Below are 22,444 nucleotides of genomic sequence, written 5' to 3'. Positions count from 1 at the left end.
AAGCCTTGTAATTTAGTTAACCTTGAGACCAAAGAAAGAACCCAGAGACAGTGACAGAGACATTAATGGTTTATTGGACAGGGGGATCTTACAAGTCTGAAGCCAAAGATCCTGGAGCATGTCATTCTCTTGTGTACAACAGACAAGAGGCCAGACACGGCAGCAGTCTTCACTACTTGGGTGAGAAGGAGGCTACCATTTATAGGGGGCATTAACATCACATTGGTTCATCATTTACCAAGGAAAACAGTGACTGGGGTGGGGGCAAGCACGTGGGCAGTTACTGATTAAGCCCTATAATTAAGAGGGTTGGATAGTCATGTGAGTGAAGCAAGGACTGGTCAAGTAGGAGATGCACAGAGAACAAGAGAGGAGTCATCTTGAATGGCCTGATCATACTTACACACAGATTATTAGAAATAATACGTGAGTTCAGCAAGGTTGTACGAACAAGATCAGTATACAAAAATCAACTATTTCTATGCACTTAGCAATCTGCAATATAAAAATGAAATGAAGGAAACAATTCCATTTATCATAACATCAAAAAGAGTAAAATACTTGAGAATAAATTTAACCATATTAATGCAAGATGAGCAAGTAAAAATTACAAAACAACAATCCAAGAATTAAAGATCTAAATAAATGGAAAGATATTCATGATCATGAATTGGAAGACTTCATATTACAAAGAGAGAAGTACTTCTCTCAACTGACCTACAGAGTCAATGCAATTTCTATCAAAATCCAAACTTTTTTGTGGAAAATGGTATGCTAATGCTAAAATTTATACAGAAATCCAAGAGACTTAGAATGGCCTAAACAATCTTGAAAAAGAATAACTAAGTTGAAGGACTTCCTTACACATAAGAAGCTACTGTGGGAAATAAGGATCGGCATACACATCAATGGAACAGAATTGAGAATCCAGCAATAAACCTTTCTATTTAATTAATTTTTGACAAGGTTGCTAAGACAATTCAGTAAAGGAAAGAATAATCTTTTAGCAAATGGTGCAGAGATAAATAGATAACTTTGTACAAAAGAATGAATTGGAAATAAAGAATGAATTGGACCCTTACCTCACATTATATAAAAACTAACTCAAAATAAATCAAAGATCTAATAATGTGTAAGAGATACATATAAAACATAAAACTATGAAACTCTTAGAAGAAAAGACAGAACCAAGTCTTTATGGCTTTGGATTTGGTAACGGATTCTTAGATATGACACCAAAATCACAATCAACAACAAAAATATAAACTGGATGTCATCAAATTAATGTCTGTGTTTCAGTGGACACCATCATGAAAGTGAAAAGACAGCTCATAAAATGGGAAAAAATATTTGCAAATTACACATCTGATAAGAGACCTGTATGCAGAGTATATAAAGAACTCTCACACCTCAACTAGTTTTCCTTGGTCCATGTGGTCTATGAAGGAGATTGGGGTTATTAGAGGTATTTGAGACTGTAGTTCCCAAATTCTAGTACATCCAAGAATAGGGTTGCCAGATTTAGCAAGTAAAACATGAAAATATCCAGTCAAATTTATATTTTAGATAAACAGTAATTTTTTAGTATAAGACCCATGCAATGTTTGGGACAAATTTAACTAGGTGTCCTCTATTCTACGTGGCAATCTTACCCAAGAATCACTTTGAGGTTTCTTAAGTGCCGATTCCCAGCCCAGCCCTATAGATCATCGTTCAGTGGCTCTGGGACTTACGAAGCTGCCCTCTTAACCAGCCCCTGGGGACTGTGAAATGGGTGTCCAGGCCACACTTTGAGAAACACTGATGAGATTCTCTAAAAGAGTCATAAAAACTTCCACAAGAGCTTCTAGCCATACTCCTTAGAGTCATTCATATTCCAAATTCATATATAACATGGAATAGGAGGTTTTGCAAATATCCCTGGTGGCTCAGACAGTAAAGAATTTGCTGGCAATGTGGGAGAGCAGGGTTCACTCTCTCGGTATGGAAGATCCCCTGGAAAAGGGAATGGCTACCCACTCCAGTATTCTTGCCTGGAGAATTCCATAGACAGAGGAGCCTGGCGGGCTACATTCCATGGGATCACAAAAAGTAAGACACGACTGCTAACATACTCCTTGAAATAATAGAGTGTTAAAGGGCAAAGCAAAACAAAATAACAACATCAATAACAAAAACTCTTGAAGGAATCCAACCAGGTACTGTATGTAAGTTTCCTGCCATGTTCCTGGAAAAAGTGATCAGCCCAGGCAGACTGTGGCAAGCATCTCGTGCAACAGGACACACAGACTGTTAGGCACTTTTTCCACTTATTTTCTTCAGGTCAAGTCACACAAGGTAAGATGCTTTGCTCTAAATCAGGCTCTGAATGCAACTCTGAACGCATTCCTTCCAAGGCACTACAGGGCTGGCAACCACCACGACCATTCCAAGAACCCCCAGAGACAGTGGAAAATCACACCCAGGGCAAGCCTTCAGCATAGTGAAGACCAGAGAGCACAGGATGATGAGTGGATTTCTGCTCTGCTCAGTGAAATTAACATATATAAGCTTCTATGAGTCATAAAGTTTTCCCAAAATAGGCTGCACTGTGAAAGCATGTCTATCTCGCAATGACTGCAGATTCCGCCCACTGGGACTAAACCTCAGTTGGAGAGGGAGTATCTCCACTCCAGCCACAGCGGCAAGGGTTTGAGGAGAAAACTCAACTCACTTTCCATCCACAGCCTCCACAATCTTGACCTCAATCTCCTGTTCATACAGGGTGCGTAACATCCGGTCTCGCCTGTCCTTTCTGCGCTTGAGGTTTATCATGAAAATCTAATACAAGAAGAAAAAAGGAAAAGAAATACAGATTACTCAGTTTTTATTTTAGGCTGTTGAAAAGCAAAGGAAGTATAAGGAACAAAGCTTTAGTTAGAATAAGGAGTGGAAAGGTTAGGGGAAATGGTGAAGATTTATTTGTATTTCATATCGGGTCAAAAAGCTATTCTTCAGGAAGCCAAAGGTGAATTAAACCCAAAACATATGAGACCAAGGGGAAGGAAGAAGTTTGGCAAGTGGCTAGATTTATCAAGACCTAAGTCTGTTAAGTGTTTGCGTTGGTCCAATTCCTACACCTCAGTTTCCTCATCTGCAAAATGGAAGTAATACTGGTCCTATCACCTGGGTACAAAATATTAGCTATTCTTGTAATTTATATCCTCTGTAGAAAAATTTAAAGTCATTCCAAGAGTAAGAAAAATCTAGTCTTAACAAATTCCTTTTATTACCAAGAGTTCCAAATCGAATTATTAAGGTCTTAATTTTCATAGCTTCTTTACCAGACCTCTTCAACTCTCTTAGACTTTTTCTGAAACAAGTAAAGAAAAAGGACTCTGCTCTTGGGAGTAGCCCTTTAGGGAGAGTCATAATTTCCATATTACATGGATCTGAGGGAAGTCTTATAGAGAAGACATGTACTGGTCCATGAAGTCTCCAAAATGTGCATTCAGATTGTCCCCCGTGAGGGCTGGGTCTTCCTGCAGCTCCTCACAGTAGCCTTGAAATTCCTGATGACTGCTCTGAACACACACCTATCATGAGGCTGCTACTGGGACTTATACAGATAAGGAGGCTGGTCTGATTATTCCCAGATTTAAGGAGCCACAGAAGAACCCAAAGCCTCATGAAAGTTGTTACAGGTAATGAAGTGCTTTAATAAGGTCCTTTTCTACAAGCAGTAATAAACTCACTTTGTACATTAAACCAGTCTTGAAAGAGAGGGAGACTTCGGTTGCCAGCAAAAAATACTGAATAGCATGGGAAAGGAGAAGCCTGCAGGAATAAGCTGGACAACACTGGCTTCATCCTAAAGACACATCTAGATGACTTTGAGGAAGACATCTAATGGTACAGGGTCCGGTTCCCTTGTTTGTAAAAAGAGGGAGTAGAGCAATCTTATCCTTCAAGGCCAATATAGATTAAATTGTCTATAATATGTGGTTTGTGATAAAGTTTGCATTATGTCTAGAATAAAGAAGAAGTCATGTCGTATAAGCAGGCTGGAGTTTTGACTTTACTGAGGGTTAAGCCATGGTTCACACAATCATTCTGAATGGAGCATCAAGATGTTATACGTTTTACCAGATCAAAAGCTGAATTAAGTAAAATTTCAACTCTTCAATATTTTATAAAAATATTCTCACTTCCATCCACTTATACAGCTCAAGGAAAAGAACGGATGGGGGAGCAAGATGTCTTCTTTGAAAAAATCATCCATCTGAATCAGAACAAAGTGGATTAGGTATATCATGATTTTATTACCTCCACTGTTTATCTAACTGTGCAATTCTTTAAAAAAAAAAAACCAATTTCTGTGGTAACTCTATTTGTCCTGTTACTTGGGATTTTATAACAACGAGTTGTGTTCATTTATATGTCATTTTCTTCCTGTTTAGAATCCTACTGTGATGGGAACACGTTCCATCTCCTGATTTTAAGGCTATGGGAAGGAATGGGCATTTCCTCATGTGTACACATGGAGCTACCTGAGGTCACGCCAGGAGAGCAAAACAAAACAAAAAACTAACAGAAATACAACAAAAAGTCCCCTCAGACCCAAGACCTCTAGTCTGGGAAGACTTTGGTAAATAATAATCCCATCCGGGTCCTGCCGGGACAAGTGCAATAAAAACTGCAGCTCTGAAGGGCAAACACAGACGGCTCGCTCATATTAGTGAAGAGTAAACAGGCAAAAGCCACCCAGCCAAACGCAGCCCAGACACCCCAACAAGGTCACAGAGTACAGGGAAGGTCGAAAAAGCCCTGAAATCCCCTTTTCTACTATCCTATCTCTGTTCCAGAGAGGTGACTGCCAGGGCTCAGGAGAGCAGAGTCCCCGTGTCTGTATCTCGGTAGAGTTGGCCTTTTTCAGAAGGCTTCTAAAAGTGACCCAGTCCTTGCAAATGGAAGACCAGAGCTAGAAGATCCTGCTTTTGTCCCATGGTATTTGCTCTGATTTGATCCTCATTGGAATGTGTTTATAAAGGGAAAAATGAATATACACAAAGACCCTTGGGTTCTTTTACCTGGAGACATGAGAGTTAGTGAGAGCTGCAGAAAAGGAGAACTGTAAGTAATATGTGGAAGCCAGTTCAGTATCTGGGGTGGGCCAACCTTTCTGAAGCCCTGACTGTTTATAAAACTATCTACACTTTAATTCTTCTCTACTTTAGTCTAATTCATCTCTATTACACTTAAAACCATCTAATCTCATCTTGCCCTCTGCAGAAATAGCATGATAGTTTCTAACTCCTTTCCAATTAATATTCATGAAATACTCCTTTCCATTTCTGAAATCTGCCAACAAATAAATTTCACAGACTAACCCCCAACTTCCAGTTCCTGCAGGAATTTAAGATGGCTGTACTTTGGAGACCCATATGACATAGTACAGGGAGATAAACAAGGCATTTTCTTTCAGTGAATCAGTGGCAAGGAGCATAGAGCACAAAGTTTGGCTTATAACATATCGCAGATTCATGGAAAAGTTCCATCGTAGTTTGTGGATTCCCAAGGCACTGTCCTAGCCTCCAAATCATCAAGTTCCTGAACATGGATCAGCAGTTATGTGACCTGAGGGACCCATGAAGGATTCAGTGATTTTGGAGTCACAATTCTGGTTCTGCTGAGCATATCATTAAGACAGGCATCTTGTTACATTTCTGCTCAATCGTTATACAATTAAAGTGTAATAATAAATATAGCCCTTGGAGCATTATTATGAAGTTCTTGCCTGCTACAAAAACAAATTTTAGAATGGGTTTCTTTTTTCTCTTTTCCTTTGTCCTCTAAACCCTGCCCTCAAATTTTTCCCATGGAAGAACTGCAAAGAGAAAAAAAAGCAAAGAATGTTCCAGAATGGTTTCCACTTACTCAGAATAAAGTTAAAGTCCTCTAATACCTAAAACATATATCTTCTTTACCTTACCCTTGAATCTTGATAAAACATGGCAATATCTGCTCTTAGAAAATATGACTTTCATGCCTAATTAGTAACATCTTTCTGACTCAGTGATCAATTCACTTTACCATAATGTTCCTTTTTAAAGATAAGTGAATAACGCACAACAAAAATTGAGAACCTTTTCCAAGTTTCTTTTCAGCAGCCAAGCTGATCTGGCTGACTCAGACATGTGCCCAGGCTTGTTCTGATATAAACATATAAACACGATGTACACATGTGCACACAAACACAGACACCTTGCCTACCTCATCAAATCCCATCTTGTCTGGATATTTAGGGACAACTGAGACAAACTGGGAAGGTTCCATTGGAGGACCGTCAACTGGAAGACACAAGAAACATGCAGAGTGCTTTGTTAGTGAGAGTTTCAGAGAACAGCATCCCATTCACAGCCTGACCTCTGGAAACACAACCTGCATGGTCAGGGTAGGGAATAACTTCTCAGTAGTTTTCCAGAGTTAAGTGGCTACACAAGAACCCCAATGGTCACTGTGTGGGTTTTGAGAGCACTTGTTTTTATGCAGATTGCAACATTTGCTCCATTTCCCTTAAGGCCTATTTTTAAGAATATATGAAGGATAGTTTTAAAGATTTTTATTGGGGTATAGCCGATTAACAACATTGTAATAGTTTCAGGTGGACAGCAAAGGGACTCGGCCATACATATACATGTATCCATTCTTCCCCCAAATCCCCTCCCTATAGTCTGCCATATAACATTGGGCAGAGTACCATGTGCCATAGGGTAGGTCCTTGTTGGTTATCCATTTTAAAAATAGCAGTGCATACATGTCCGTTCCAAACCTGGAAGGACATTCAGGGTAATGATTAAGGGTGAAGGCTCTTGGAGTCAGATGATCTGGGTCTAAACTTTGGTCTGTGAAGGTCTGGAGCAGATAGGTGACCTCTCTAAGTTTGTTTCTTTCTTTGCATGTAAAATCAGGATAATAAAAGTGCATATCTTGGAGTGTTAGAAAATTTAAATGAGACCTACATGCAAAGCACTAACCACAGTAAATCAACACAGTGAATGCTCAGTAACTCCCAGTTACTACTCATAGTGACCCGTGATGACAGAACTCAGAAATAGGCTAGACTTTTTCTAAAGAATGCTTTTTTTTCTATACATTTGAAATTGTAAAACTCTGGGACTACTTTTTTTTCTTTCATCCAGGCAAGTTTAGCTATAGGTACTCAAAAGATCCTTTATTTTAACATGGACAGGCTCCTCTGTCTATGGAATTCTCCAGACAAGAACATTCGAGTGGGTTGCCATTTCCTTCTCCAGGGGATCTCCCAGACCCAGAGATGGAACTCATGTCTCCTGCATTGCAGACGGATTCTTTACCATCTGAGCCACCAGGGAAGCCCCTGACTAACACACACCTCCAAGGGTCAGGCCACATCCCAGAACTTGGTACAGGGCTTACAACGAAGTTTCCAGATGGGAGGAGTGTCACATCTCAAGTGATAAAAGTTTTCTTTATTTCATATTTCAAAAAAGCTTTATTTAGAAAAGCTTATATATATATATGTTTTAAAGGTTAGAAATAATATTGATTAAAGAGCCCAAGAAGATCTTGAAGATTTTTGGTATGCATAAAGTCAAAGTACTCACTTGGTTTTCCTTGAAGACGTAATACAAAGAAAATGCTACATGAGAGCAGGTAAATGGGTTATTGTTGACGGCCATTGCTACTGTCTATCAATATCCATTCCCCTCTATTTCAGGTATATGAAAGGGGCTTTTTCACCTTGAAGTTAGTCATGGCCATATGAGTTGCTGCTATTCAGATCTACAAACTCTCCTCCCATGCTCCCTACTCAGCCCCACCACAATGATCTTAGTAGCCAATGTTGATATGGAGAAGGCATAATTTGAAGCAGCCTAGAATGGGGTTGCACAGAGTCGGATATGACTGAAGCGACTTAGCAGCAGCAGCAGCAGAATGAAGTGCTGGAGAAGGCAATGGCAACCCACTTCAGTGTTCTTGCCTGGAGAACCCCAGAGACAGGGAAGCCTGGTGGGCTGCCGTCTCTGGGGTCGCACAGAGTCAGACACGACTGAAGTGACTTAGCAGCAGCAACAGCAGAATGAGGTGCCAACACGTGGAAATGAGATTTCAGCATTCTCTATGAGATATCCCAGCATAACTTCAGCTGTCCTGATTGAGATGCTGTCCAAAGAATATTTTTTGTTTCACTCACCCTTTATTGGGATATTAAAGAGGAACCATGATATCCAGTTTCTCTTATGATCAAGTCATGTGAAACTGTAGAAACTAGTGAAACAGATTTCCTAAGCCAAACACAAGAGATGATCTTATTATTTCAAACCTGACCCTTACCATCACATTTCTATGAGTAAATAGTGAGTGTGTTTCTGTTTCCATTAGCAGCCCAGAACATTTTGGTTCTTCCTGCTCCACCCAACTCTGTTAATTGCTTTTAAAATCAACAAATGTTGATTGCAGGGTCACTGTGTACAGGGTTAGGTTTTACAAGCAAAAAATCTTAACATACCAACTCCTTCCCGTTCATGTTGTTTGAGGAGCTGTCTAGCCCTCCCTCCCTGGGCCTTAGACTTGAGAGGAGGGTAAATTTTGGTCTCCCTGTTGGTCTCTGTTGGTCTCCATTTGGGTGCCTGGCTTTAACGTTTCAGCTGAAGAGTCTGCTTTTAGCCACTTTGCTTCCATTAAACATGGGTAGTCATTGTGTGCACAGGACAAGTATCCCCCCAAAAGCCACAAGCGGCTGGTCCTGAAAGCCACCATTGAGCAGAAATATGAGACACAGGTCTGGGTTTTGTAGCTGAAGGTAGAGTTAAGCCATAGGGACAAACAGGAGACGATATTAATTAGACCTAAAAGGTGACCATGTGGGGAGAAGGGATGCCTCTTTGCTGTCATCAGACATCCCAGCTTCTGTTCTGGGTCATTTCTGACTCCATCAACCACAGTTAATTCAGTCCCTCATTGAATCCCTCCCTATACGTCCTCAGCGAACCGCCACCAGGTGGGATGTGCCTCAGTGGTGCCTGAATTGTTTCCAGATTTAGGAATAACAATAATAGCTATTGCTATAGCGATCTTATTACCCACTGCACTCTGGGCTACACTCTTGATATATATATTCACATTTATTTAATCTTCACAACATGTTCCACAGGCCAGGTCCCTATTTTTACAGATAGGCAAACAAAGGCTTAAATAACATGCCTAAGGTCACAGAGCTGATAGAGCTGGTATTTGACCCGAGTCAGTCTGACTCCTGCACATGAACCCTTCACTCCCACTCTACCCTGCCCCCAAAGCTAGACCTTGATAGCCACTGGCCTCAAGTTGGCCTTGGGCAATGGGGCTGAGCTCGAAGAAGCTCAGTTGGTAAGACCTCGCTCCTGGGTGACCACCACGTGTTGCTCTTTCTGTCATCTACACCGGAACAAACTCCACCCAAAGAACAGAGCACCAGCCCAGTCATGCCCAGAAAAACATTTGCAAGATTGTGCTAGGACCAAATTCTAACACTTCTTTATAGTTTTTCCTGGACTTCTTCCATGGCTGCAGCCACCCCCCTAGCTCAGGTCCTCACTCACATGTCTGGGCTGTTTTAACACCTTTCAAATGGCAACCCACTCCAGTAGTCTTGCCTGGAAAATCCCATGGATGGAGGAGCCTGGTAGGATGCAGTCCATGGGGTCTCGAAGAGTCGGACACGACTGAGCGACTTCACTTTCACTTTTCACTTTTATGCATTGGAGAAGGAAATGCAACCCACTCCAGTGTTCTTGCCTGGGGAATCCCAGGGACGGCGGACCCTGGTGGGCTGCCTACTCTGGGGTCGCACAGAGTCGGACACGACTGAAGCGACTTAGCAGCAGCAGCAACAGCAAACACTTGTATGCTCTTTGTCTTGCTCGTTACAACTCATTATGCACACTGTGGCAAAAACAATCTTCTTCCTTAGGCACTTCTCTGTTCTTGACCATACAGTCACGCTTGGCATTTAGGTGCTTTACAATTTGTTAAGTGATTTGTTAAGGATTTCCCTGGAGCTCAAACAGTATAGTATCTGCCTGTGATGCAGGAGGCCAGGGTTTGATCCCTGGGTCGGGAAGATCTTCTGGGGAAGGGAATGGCAATCCACTTCAGTATTCTTGCCTGGAGAATTCCATGGACAGGGAAGCCTGGTGGGCTACAGTCCACGGGGTCGCAAAGAGTTGGACACGACTGAAGCAACTAACACACACAAGTGATTTCCTAGTCACCAGGTCATTTTATCTTCACTTTTACTGGGGGCTGGGTGTGCTGTTTGGGGCTTCCCATTGGCTAGTGGTAAAGAACCTGCCTGTCAGTGAAGGAGATGTAAGAGACTCAGGTTTGATCCCAGGGTTGGGAAGATCCTCTGGAGGAGGGCATGGCAACCCAGTCCAGTATTCTTGCCTGGAGAATCCCATGGACAGAGGAGCCTGGTGGGTTTCAGTCCATAGGGTCGCAAAGGGTCAGACACAACAGAGCAACTGAGCATCCATGCTTGTACTCTTTGTCTTGATAGATGTAAAAACTGAGATCAGGACTCCCAGACAGAATCTTGCCAGAGTTCAAATAGTGAGTGACTGGCAGAGCTGGAACTCAGTTTTTAGATCTTTTGACTTCAGATGCAATATTTTAAACAATATTTACATGACGTTCTGTTGCCTCAAAATGTCATTACTGAGAAGAGGCACCTAAGCTAGCCCATTGCCTCATGCTGATTTGTCCAACCAATCTTCTCATGCCTCACAACCTGTTTTCTACTATCCCCTTGACAAGATTGAGCCTCTGGTCATATGTCCCTCAATTTTCTATCCAACTCCCACTGTACTAAATGAGCAAATACATGACGGTGATGGTCAGTGCTTTTAGAAGTGTTAGCTGTTGTTTTTACACACTGTCTCCACCCAATCCAAACTCTTCTACTCTGATCTCTAGAAACTCCAGTCTGAAATTCATAAACTCACTGATATCTTCAGTCCCTTCACTTTTTCTGAATGTCTCTGGGTTTTTGTTTTGACCAAGACTTGGCTTTCCTTTGAGGTCACTGCCTCCCTTTCAGCTGTTGGTGTGAAAGCTGATTTTCCTCATGTCCTCCAACTCACTCCAACCGGTTTCTCTTTTATTCTTCAAAAACCCCAGCTTCTCTGAAGCCTGTTGCAGGGCTCTGTACCTCCTATTCATGCTCCCTCAGCCACTGGCTCCCAGTCTCACTACCCCGCCACCACTCTTAGAAACAGCATCCACATGGTGATCCAACAACCAACAATCCAGCACCAGCGATCATTCTTCCAGTGGCCCACCACATTGTCTGCATCCATCACACCCTTTTTGTTGTCACTCCCATCAGTACCCAACCTAGATTTCACGGTCTACAGCTCTAACCATCCCTTGGAAGGACCCTTCATTCTCTTCCACTGATCTTGCTTGGTAAAACTCCAATCCTGGTTAAACCCAACTGTTCTCTTCCCACCAAGAACACTGAAGAGAGAAATTCACACTGTTGTGTTGACTGAGTGACTTCAAAATTACAACCACAGATGTCAAATTGGCACTCGATACTGCCAAATGATGCAATTATGCTGCCACAGTAAACTTACTTTCCCACTCTCTGAGAGGTCTATTTTATGCCTTGTCCTCTCTCCTGAAATCTTCAACACCTGTCTTGAGCTGATGACTGGATCACATATGTAACTGAGAAAATGTTTAAAGCCCAGTTAGACCCAGCTTTCCCTTCCACATCAAACCCAGCTGCCTCTCTGCCTACATACCCTGCCTTCCCGTCTGCTACAGTATCCCTGTTCTATCTAGAACTTGTTTTCTCAAGGGCCTTAAATTATCTTCTTTTCTACATCATTAAATTCTCACTATGTTTTGGACTTTTCTCATTAGTATTCTCATTCTTATTAACAAACAAGTTAAAATCTGATCCTAAAAAATAAAAAAAAACTTAAAAGACAAAACACAATGAAACAAAACAGCCTCTTCCCTTGATTTTTCACTCTTTTACAGACACTACCCTATTTCTCTATCTCCCATGCCAACAAGAGTCCACTTTTTCATCTCCCCCTGGCTCTCTCTTCAGCCCACTCCAATGACTTTTGTCCTCATTGCACTGAAGTAGTTCTTATCAAGGTCATCACAGATCTCTATCTGAGAGAACCAGTGATCAGTTCCCTATCCTCATTTTACTTGACTTCTCAAAAGCAGCTGGTTCCTTCTTGAAACACTGGCTGTGTGTCTCCCCCCGGGATCTGTCCTCCACCCTGTCCTCTTCCTCCTCTATGCTCTCCAGCCAAGCAAGTTCACACTGTTCCATGGCTTCGAATGTCTTTTTAATGCTGATGACTCTCAAGTGTCTGTTTCCAACTGGAGTCTCTTCCCTGAAGTCTAGACTCACATATTCAAGTGTCTCCTAATCTCTCCATTCAGATGTCTAATATATATCTTAAGCTTACATGGCCACAACTTCCCTTCCAAGTCTTTCCCCATAAAGCCTCTCCAATTTCACTAAATGGAACACTAGGCCAAACTCCTGAAGTCGTCTTTGATTCCTTTCTTTCCTTCATGGGCTGCATCCAGCTCTCTGTAAGTCCTGTTGGCTCTACCCTCAAAATATATCCCAAATCCACCCGTTTGTCATCATCTCCCGGCTACAGTTTGCATTCCAACCACCATTATTTCTCACCAGGAGAGATGTACTGGTCCCTTTACATGCCAGTATCCACACCACAGCATGAATGATTTATCTAAATACATAAACCACATCATGTCACTCTCCTTCCCCCATCCACATGGAATTCTATTACTCTTAGAATAAAAACCTGAATCCCTTACTGTGGCCACAGGCTGTGCATGGTCTAGAGAGGGTCGAGGACAGATTCCAGGAACCAGAGCTAGGGGATGGTTTGGGGATGATTCAACAGCATTACATTGATTGTGCACTTTATTTCTATTACTATTATGTCAGCTCCACTGCAGATCATTGGGCATTAGATACTGGAGGCTGGCAACTCCTGCTGTGGAGGAAAAGAAGAGAGGGCTCTGGCCAGCCTCTCTGAGCTGACATCTACTTGGAGTCAAGACTGACAGTCATGCGATGGGGCTGATAAGGGAAGGTACATTACCAGGCATTGAATGGAGTCCTAGTAACAGGAACACTCTCAGTCTTATGGGGTTGACGTCTATTCTTTTATGTGCTCTTCTCAACCCTGCAAAGTCAGTGTTCTTATACTTACTCCACAGATAAAGGAACTAAAGCTTTGAGAGGTTGTTCTCTCTGCCTACATGACACAGCCTGAGTTCAAGTCTGTGAGTCTAACTTCATGTTCAGAGCACTTTGCGACACAGGTTTTATTCATTTGCTCATTGTTTCATTGTCTGGTCATGCATTCAGCAAATATTTGTCCGTTACCAATTATATATCAAGGATTGTGCTAGGTGTTTGAGATAGAAGGCAATAAGATACTGCCATTGGCCTCTGGGTCTAGAACATAGAGAAGAGGCAGGCATACTGAAATTAAAGAAATTCACAAAAGAAATTCCTAAGGGCTGGTTCTAGAAATATTATGCTAGTGAACCAACTGATGATTCAAATCTCATTCCCTCTACGAATACTAGTTCCCCGCCCTCAACACACACATCATCTCTATTATTCTCTGTACTTATAGAAAATAGTAGTGAGCTCTTCTTTCTTTTTGCAAACTCAGGGATATTGAGACTAGGAAAGACCAAATGGCTTGCAAATGATCATGTGCATCAGCAGCAAAGGCTGTACTGTGGGGGTGCTTTGCTCCCCATCCCAAGTATAGTCTATGGTCATGCTTTGCTCATTACCACCAATATGACCTGCTATACTGGGCTGACTGATGTTTTGCAAACACAGTCCTGTGTGAATACAGTAGGAGACCTTGCTATTTAAAGGGATCTTCTGATGAGTCTTTATTATTATTATTGTCCTTCTTACCTTCTGGTCCTAACTATGTTTCTTAAAAGAAACATTTCTGTTCTTCTCTGTGTCCTTGATTTTTAATTACTTCTCAAACACTTTAAATTCTGAGCCAGCCTTTTCTGAAACCATCCTTTTTACGGAAATTAGCTGAAAAAACTCATTGGACTCTTTTTCAGTCCTCATCTTACTTGAACTTCCTTCTGTATCTCATGTTCCTGTTTTCTTAAAATTCTATGATATCACATTATCTTGTCGATGAATCCCCACTTAACATCTTTAGACTTGATAGAACTTAAGTGTCAGATTCATCGCTCCATCTATCCACTGGGCAGTTCGTTCATTTATTCAACAAAGATTTGCTGGGTGCCTCCTAGGCAGCAGGGGATGGGTTATGTCTTGAGACTAACATGAAACAATGAATTTATTGCCTGGGGGTGAGCAGAAGGAAACAGATATTCACAGGCCACTCAAGGTTTCAAAATGAACTCATGATTTTTCTTTGTAAATGTCTTCTTAAATCTACATGTGTTTAACATTCCTACAGTCATTCCAGACACTCAAGTCAGAACTTAGAAGTTTCCCTCAGTCCCTCTTCTGCTCATCCACAAACCTTTGGCTAAGTTTTTTCAAGTCTATGTCATAAGGTTCATCTCTACTCTCACTGCTCCTGCCCTAGCTCAGATTCTCACCACCCTCTGCCTAGTTTTCCATGTAATATCCAAAATGATCTCTTCACCTCTGACCCAAGACCAGCATCCAGTGTCCTAGGCTGCAGCCATACTTCTCTTACCAAGAGAGTGACCTTTCTAAATCCAGATTTTAACCTGACGTTTCACTGCTAAAATCTCTTTAAAAGCTCCCTTCCCTTCAGGAAAAGTCCAGAGGTCTTTCTAACTGAGCTCCTGCCCACCTTCCAGCCCTGCTTTCCACTGTGCCTCCCCAGGCACACCCACTGCCCACATACCCACCTCCTACGCGCTAGTGATGAATAAAAGAGTTTCCCAGCTACGGAGTGAAGATTCAATTATGCAAATGTTCCCTCCTCTGCATAGCCATTTCCAAGATTCTCCCCTAGGCAGAGTATATTTGTTACTTTCTCTTTTAAACACCAATGCACATTATACATAATAATTAGTGTAGCCCCTGATTATCAAGCATTTACCAGTTCTGACATCATGCCAGACCCAGAGGCAATATGATACAGTGTTTAAGAACCTGAGTTTTGGAGATAGCAATATGGGCTCAAATCCCAATCTGTCATTTATTTAGCAGAATGATCTAGAGTAAGATACTTATGTGCTTTACTCCCCAATTTCTTCATCTTTAATAGGAGGATAATAAAACCCCTTTCATTGAGTATTATAAGGCTTAATGAGACAAAGTACAAAAAATGTTTAGCACGAGATCTGCTACATCATAAGCTATTATTAAGTTGAAGTTGTAATTACTGTTTTTGTTAATATACTTTTTATCATGGGGAATTGGCCCCCAAATCCTAGATGTTTTACCTTCATTTCACAACTAAGGAGGTTAGATTACTTGCCTAAAGTCATATACTTAGAAAGCAGCAAAATAAGAGTTTAAATCCACACCACAAAACACCATTATAGCCATTATAACGTGGTATGAAATGGATTTACTGTGTACCCAGATCTCCACCTGGATGGGAAGCTCCCAGGGGGCAAAGCTCCCTGGGGGCAAAGACACATTTCCATATTTGTATTTCACACAAGGATAAGTTTGAAATGAATGGACAAACAAACAACTATGTTTCAGCCAAGGCAGACTATGAGAGTCCAGTCCCGGGAGAGCAGAGAAGCGGCTGATATGGACACAGAGGCAACAGAACACGAGCCGCTACCACCAGTCTGGGTCACTCACTCATCGCTTCTATCTGCACGTGGATGAGGTTCTCGACGTCCTCCTCCAAGGTCTGATGCGGCTTCAGGGGGATGGGCAGGTAGCCATAGTGTTCTCGGTTGCAGAGGTACATCTGGATGCCTGCGGACACAAGAGAGGGACAAAAACGGCCAATCAGAAAACACTCGTCTGGGGCTTCCCTGGTGGCTCAGGGGAAAAGAATCCACCTGCCAGTGCAGGAGACACGGGTTCGATCCCTGGGTGGGGAAGATCCTACATGCCACGAATAACTAAGTGTGTGCATCACAATTACTGAGCCCACACTCTAGAGCCTGGGTGCTGCAACAACTGAAGCCCGCATGCCCTGGAGCCTGTGCTCTGCACCAAGAGAAGCCACCACAAAGACAAGCCTGCACACTGCAAAGAAGAGCAGACCCCACTCGCCACGATGAGAGAAAAGCCCGAGCAGCAGTGAAGATCCAGCACAGCCAAAAATAAACAAATAAATAAAACTCAAAAAAAGAAAGTACACTTCTTCATTTTACAATGACCACTAATGAAAAAGAGACCAGACTGTTTGGCACTGAAATTGAACAAGTAGTTGTTTCGGGCAGGGTATGTAGACCTCAAAAATGCTCCTTTATTAAGAAAGTATAACACAGTATTGGAGGCAAAATAAAAAACCTGGGCCACTCTTCAGCTCAGAGGAAATTGATATTTTCTCTCTGAAGAGAAAGCATCCTCGTGGCCTGGAAGGAACACTAAAGGCACAAAGGGATCAAAAAGGAGGCAAGGAATTCCTGTTCCAGAGAACAGAATGGAACACTGTAATCCATCTACAGGAAATAAAGAGAAGACGAGGAATAAAAGCCACATTTGATATGAAAGCAAACAGGAAAATCCCGTAAGGCTGACAGATTATTAAAGCTAACTCTAGGCATATGCAGAACAAAAAATAAAAAACAAAGGAAACTTAAAATTTTCCATGAGTCTCCATGGCTTGATTTCTCCTCTTAGCCCACATGGACTTGGAGTTGACCAACTGACATGAAACTTCTATAAAAGAGTCAGAAAGGGACAAAAGGAAGCCTGCATTTCAAGACCTGGTAAGAAGCTGTAGTATGATAATACCAGAGTCATGGCACAGCCCTCTCGTTTTCAACACCCATCTTCGCTACCCCAGCTGGCTAACTCCAAGAGTTACACAGAATCTTGGTTCAACTAAGGAGCTGGGGATATTGGAATCAAAAGGGCCTCAGAGAGATCCAGCAACTGGCAGTCCTGACAAATGAAAAGATTGCTTAAGTAAATAGATGAACCTGCCAAGCTCTGGTGCATATGTCCAAGCTTCCGATTTGTTAATTTCTATAATCACCTATGCTTTCCAGACAGAGAATTACCTGCATAGAGACTTCTCTGTTTTGTGCAGATGACATTTCCTCCAGTCAGCTACATCACCTGTCAAACCAGGTGAGGCCGTCTCATAGCATTAGCAGGGAAGAACAAAAAAAGAAAAGAGTCTTTCTCCTCCCTGTGACTGAACCTGGTTCCCATCAAGGCTGGACCAGTAAGCACTGTCACTTCTCTTGCCTTCACCAGGAGAACTCACTAGTGCTACTGTTTGCTGACATAAATGCTTCTGAGGAAATTCAAACTCAAATGGACCCATTTGCAAAGTGGTGATGAATTCAGGAAACAGAGGGAAATGATTTAATGTTTAGGTTGCCTCTCGACCCTAATTAGGGAAATAATTTTACCATTCAACTTTCCAAAGCTTTGGTTATAAAGGAGAGATGGGACCTAGCCAAGCTATCCATCAAGTTGGAGGAGACAAGAAAGGCAGTTTCAAACACGCAAGGTCATAGATATTTACTTGCCATCACACTTCCTCAGACAGTGGCTGGATGATGTGGAAGAAAGAGAAGAAAGGGGAGTAGGGGGAGGAAGGAGGAGGAGGTTATAAAAAAAAAAGATGACAACGCAGGACATAGTGAACAGAAGAGTCAATAAGAGAAGAGGAGATGGTTGCAGGTCTACAACTGTGGCTCCTCTCAGACTGGAGGACACCAGGGAGCTCCAGGAGAATCCTCACACACACACACAAAGAACATCTGCTGAAATCTGACTGCTCTGAGAGGAGATCTAGACAATTAGGGATTCGTTTGGGGTTGTATTAGCAATAATAATCGGAGAAGGCAATGGCACCCCACTCCAGTACTCTTGCCTGGAAAATCCCATGGACGGAGGAGCCTGGTGGGCTGCAGTCCATGGGGTCACTAAGAGTCAGACACGACTGAGAGACTTCATTTTCACTTTTCACTTTCATGCATTGGAGAAGGAAATGGCAACCCACTCCAGTGTTCTTGCCTGGAGAATCCCAGGGACAGAGGAGCCTGGTGGGCTGCCGTCGATGAGGTCACACAGAGTCGGACACAACTGAAGCAACTTAGCAGCAACAGCAGCAATAATAAAACTAAGCAAATAAAAAAGGCAATTATTAAGTCATATATGAAAGGAAAACTACCCACAGTCTATAAATGGAATTTGGTTTCCATGATTATAAGAACAAAAACACTGATCATCACTCTATCAGTACCACATAACTATCAAGAGAACAGGGTTGGACTTCCCTGATGGTCCAGTGGTTGAGAGTCCATCTGCCAGTGCGGGGGACATGAATTCAATCCTAATCCAGGAATATCCCACATGCCATGGGGCAACTAATCCCATGTGCCATAACTACTGAGCCCGCACCCTAGAGCCCAAGCTCCAAAGAGAAGCCACGGCGATGAGAAGTCTGCACACAGCAACTAGAGAGTAGTCCCCAGCTCACCGCAACTAGAGCAAGCCCGTGTGCAACAACAAAGACCCAGCACAGCCAAAAATAAAGTAAGTAGTAGTAATAAAAAGAGGATGGGGTGATGGGAAGAATGTTTTTGCATGGAGGGGGCAGAGGGAGGGGACAGAACTAACTCCTCTTCAGTAGTAGAGTCAGTTTGCATGCATGCCCAGTCATGTCTGGCTCTTTGCGACCCCATGGACTGGAGCCTGCCAGGCTCCTCTGTCTGTGGAATTTTCTTGGCAAGAATACTGGAGTGAGTTTCCGTTTCCTACTCCAGGGGATCTTCCTGACCCATGGATTGAACCCATGTCTCCTGTGTCTCCTGCATTAGCAGGCAATTTTTTTTTTTTTACCACTGTGTCACCTGGGAAGCCCATTAGAGTCAATAGGTACGGCCTAAAGCAAAAACAGAAATTCGAGAAGTAGCATTAAGGGAGCTCCCTGGTGGTCCAGTGGTTAGGACACTGGGGTCTCATCTCACTGCTGAGGGCCTGGGCTCAATCCTTGGTCAGGGCAACTAAGATTCCAAAAGCCATGCAGCACAACCCCAGACCCCAGAAACTTCATTATAAGCATGCTATTTAGAAACCTGGATGTGACTCTTAAGAGTGAAAAATGCTGGGTCTTCTAAAAGGGGGAAATGGCACAGGAAGGTGACTGCTAATGTTATAATAAACCAAGGGGGACTATTTGAACTTGATGTGACTATGTGACTGGATAGTTGGATAAGAATATAAAAATCTGAAAAAGAAATGTGCTGATAATTGCATAAAATCTATAAAAGAATCTGGTATTCTCAGTGAAAGCTAATTCTGGGGCAAACAACTTTCTTTTAAAAAAGAATGGTGAAGGATACTATATATTGAAGGCCTATACTTCTCTTAGGAAGGTGGAAAACATTTTCTTGCTCTCATATAGTACGTTAACATTGCAAGATTGATCTACCTACCTTTATCCTTGGTGATGGAAACTCAGAGTCTGAGAACCTGTGCTCTGCCCAAGGTCACCACATAAGTCATTAGTGCTAAACCTCTGTCCCTCAAAAGCCAATGCCAAGTATTTCTCCACCACCTGCCCAGGGTCTGGAAGCCGAGTCTCAGAACCAGTAGTCACTCCGGACTGCCACCCCTGCACACAGGAGGCCCTTTTGCTCACTACCCGTGATGTGCAGGAGCAGCTCTGCCTGCCCATCACCCACATCTCTTGCCTCTCTGACTCACAGCAGACATACGGTGGATGATTGGCTGGCGCCAAAGATGGTTACTGTGGCCACAAGACATAGCCCAGCTCACTGGCCACAGCGGGAGGTGAACTCCTGACCCTGGCTTCATAGGAGCCACAGAGCTTTGCCCATGACCCCTGTGCTCTCTTCTTGGGCTGGATGGGCAACCACACCCCAGCACCCTTGGATTGCTCCTCCCATTCATCACCCATGTGTGGCAATGTCTGGAGTCGGAGGTGAAAGATTAAGGTTCACGGTTTGTGGTTAGATGGTCCTGCCTGGGACATGTGGACCTTCTCTTTCCTTCTGGGTATTTACAAAATGATACTCCAATAGATGATCCACAGCTGGGGAGCTTCATAAGAGTGAGGACAAAAGAATATAAATCATCTTTCATCTTATTCTTTCAAGAGAGAAGGGAAGTGTTTTGCTTTGAAATTAAGAAGGAAAGAGCTTAGAAACACTCCATGGGCTGTGCAGGACTTGAGGCTCATTTAAGTCTCATCTAAAAATATTCTAAGCTAAGTAAAAGTGCTACCTTAGAACCACATGACTGTCAGGAAAGCTCTGTCATTCTCCCAAATGACAGCCATTCTTTCTTGTCTTGACTCCTGCCCTGTTCACAGTTAATGCCACTAATCTGACCCTCAGCTTTCACTGCTTCATAACTATTACTTATGTTTCCGCGTGTAAAGATCTTACCTCCCTAGCTGTCACAGAGCCTAACACAATGCTGGGTACAGCAGGAAAGCCTAGAGCACTGATCCTCTCCCCTTGCTTTTCTGCCTCGCCTCCTGAATCACCTGAATCACCCAACAGCTCTGCATCTCTGCATCTGCTTTCAATGTCCTGGGTAGGCCCATGGGAATCTGAACAATAAAGCATGGAATCCAAGGGAACAGCCCAAGCAAGGGGCATAGCTGAAAAACTCCTATCCAGCCTGTGTCATTCTTCCAGCTCCAAATCCAAATCTTGGTTTAAAAGATATATCATAATAATTTAGTGCCTGGGTCACAATAATGCCTCGTGCAATGTTTATCAAGGAGGCCTTTGTTAGGCATGGATCATTATTGTAATTGTTAATAGCTCACTTTCTTGAAACATCCTTATTTCAAGCTCTTAAGCCAAGGCACTGGCACAAGTTGAAGGATTGGGAAGGCCTTGAGTTTGCTTCCATCCTGGAGAAATCAGAGCCAATTGCAGACCATGTGGAAAGAAGCAGTTACCATTAACCTTGACACAAGGATTTGCACAAAACCCTCCAATCTACATGAGGATAAGGACCTTGCTTTTGCCCTGACACAGTCCTAAAAAGTGTCTATACCTGGCCAGAGAGTCTAAATGGCTCTAGCAGGCAAGGGGAAAAAGCCAGCATTCCACATTTCCACCAAATATTCTCATTTCTTCCAAATTTACAACTGATGAGTGGACACCTATGGCGGTCTAGGATGGCCTGATGTGAGCTGTAACTTGAATCTATATTAATATTCTCACCTGCCAGCAACCTGCCTCAGTCACCTGCAGTCTGTAGATGATCCCATCCACCTTGACTGTATGGCCACATGAATTGATACACCATTCTTCTGGTTTCTAAACTCACAGTTGCAAGTGGTTAAGTGACACATTTCTGGCTCATTGATAATGGGAGCTGCCCTCTGTCAGGAAGGTCTGAATGATCCTCAGAAAGCTTTGCTTTCGGGATATCATGTATCTTTGTGCTGACCTGCTTTAGTGAACTATATCCTCTCTGATTGCTTGTGCAAGTGACACAGGGTAATAACTTATTTTCCTACTGACTTGTCTTCCTCAAAAGTCTACAAGGGTTCATGAAACAGTTAAGTCTGGCTTTGTTTTTCCTTCCATGAGGACTGTGGCAGAGACAGCTAGCTGCCTCCCAAAATCTGTCTTTTCCTTCTTCTAGAGAGAGAACTGGGGCTCTAGATTGCACAGAATGAAGACAATATTCTGAGCCTCCCTTACAGCTAGGAGTTGTCTTATGACTAAATCTGGCTACTGGGCTATGCAAAGTAGTGATGTGTTCAACTCCTAGATGGTACCCTCTAAGGACAGGAGAGTGCCCTCCCCTCTCTGGTTTTCACCTGGTGACTGAAATATTACATCCATAATGATGAGACATCTTGGATCATATTATTAAGGGGTTAATACTTCACAGAGAGTGGAGAAACAATAGAGAAGGAGCCTGGGTCTCTGAAAACTTTGTGGAACACAGTCACTGTACTAGCTCACTTATTTGAAAAGAAATAAACCACCATTTTTGAAGTCTGGGTCTTTCCAGTGTGGTTCTGGACCTCTGTCACAGTTTTCTAATTAATAAAAGGACTTCTTTAATGAGCAGAGAATGCAATAGCACCATCAAGAGCCAATCACTTGCCTCTGGCGCCACATTTTTTTAAAAAGAGAGACTGGATTCTTGGGTAGGGGCCAGCTCTGGCTTCTGGTCATTGGTGCTCATAGAGACAGCAACCCAGAGGGTGCTTGTATGGTTACTGCAGATAACTGAGTGCCTCTA

At 42.7% G+C, this 22,444-nt stretch overlaps 1 protein-coding gene across 1 annotated transcript in view; it reads right to left on the bottom strand.

Moving 5' to 3' along the window:
- Window positions 1-22,444, bottom strand: part of COLGALT2 (collagen beta(1-O)galactosyltransferase 2) — a 121,345-nt gene that overhangs the window by 14,069 nt on the left and 84,832 nt on the right. Inside the window, exons 6-8 of the mRNA XM_006048652.4 lie at window positions 15,872-15,991; window positions 6,253-6,329; window positions 2,714-2,820 (exon numbers count right to left, since the gene is read on the bottom strand). Of these exons, the coding sequence (XP_006048714.2) occupies window positions 2,714-2,820; window positions 6,253-6,329; window positions 15,872-15,991 (304 nt within the window). The remainder of the gene's footprint in view (window positions 1-2,713; window positions 2,821-6,252; window positions 6,330-15,871; window positions 15,992-22,444) is intronic.

Source organism: Bubalus bubalis, chromosome 5, assembly GCF_019923935.1.
Source record: "Bubalus bubalis isolate 160015118507 breed Murrah chromosome 5, NDDB_SH_1, whole genome shotgun sequence".
NCBI lineage: Eukaryota > Metazoa > Chordata > Mammalia > Artiodactyla > Bovidae > Bubalus > Bubalus bubalis.
The sequence above is the reverse complement of the archived record's forward strand: the minus strand, read 5'-3'. Positions and strand labels throughout refer to the sequence as shown.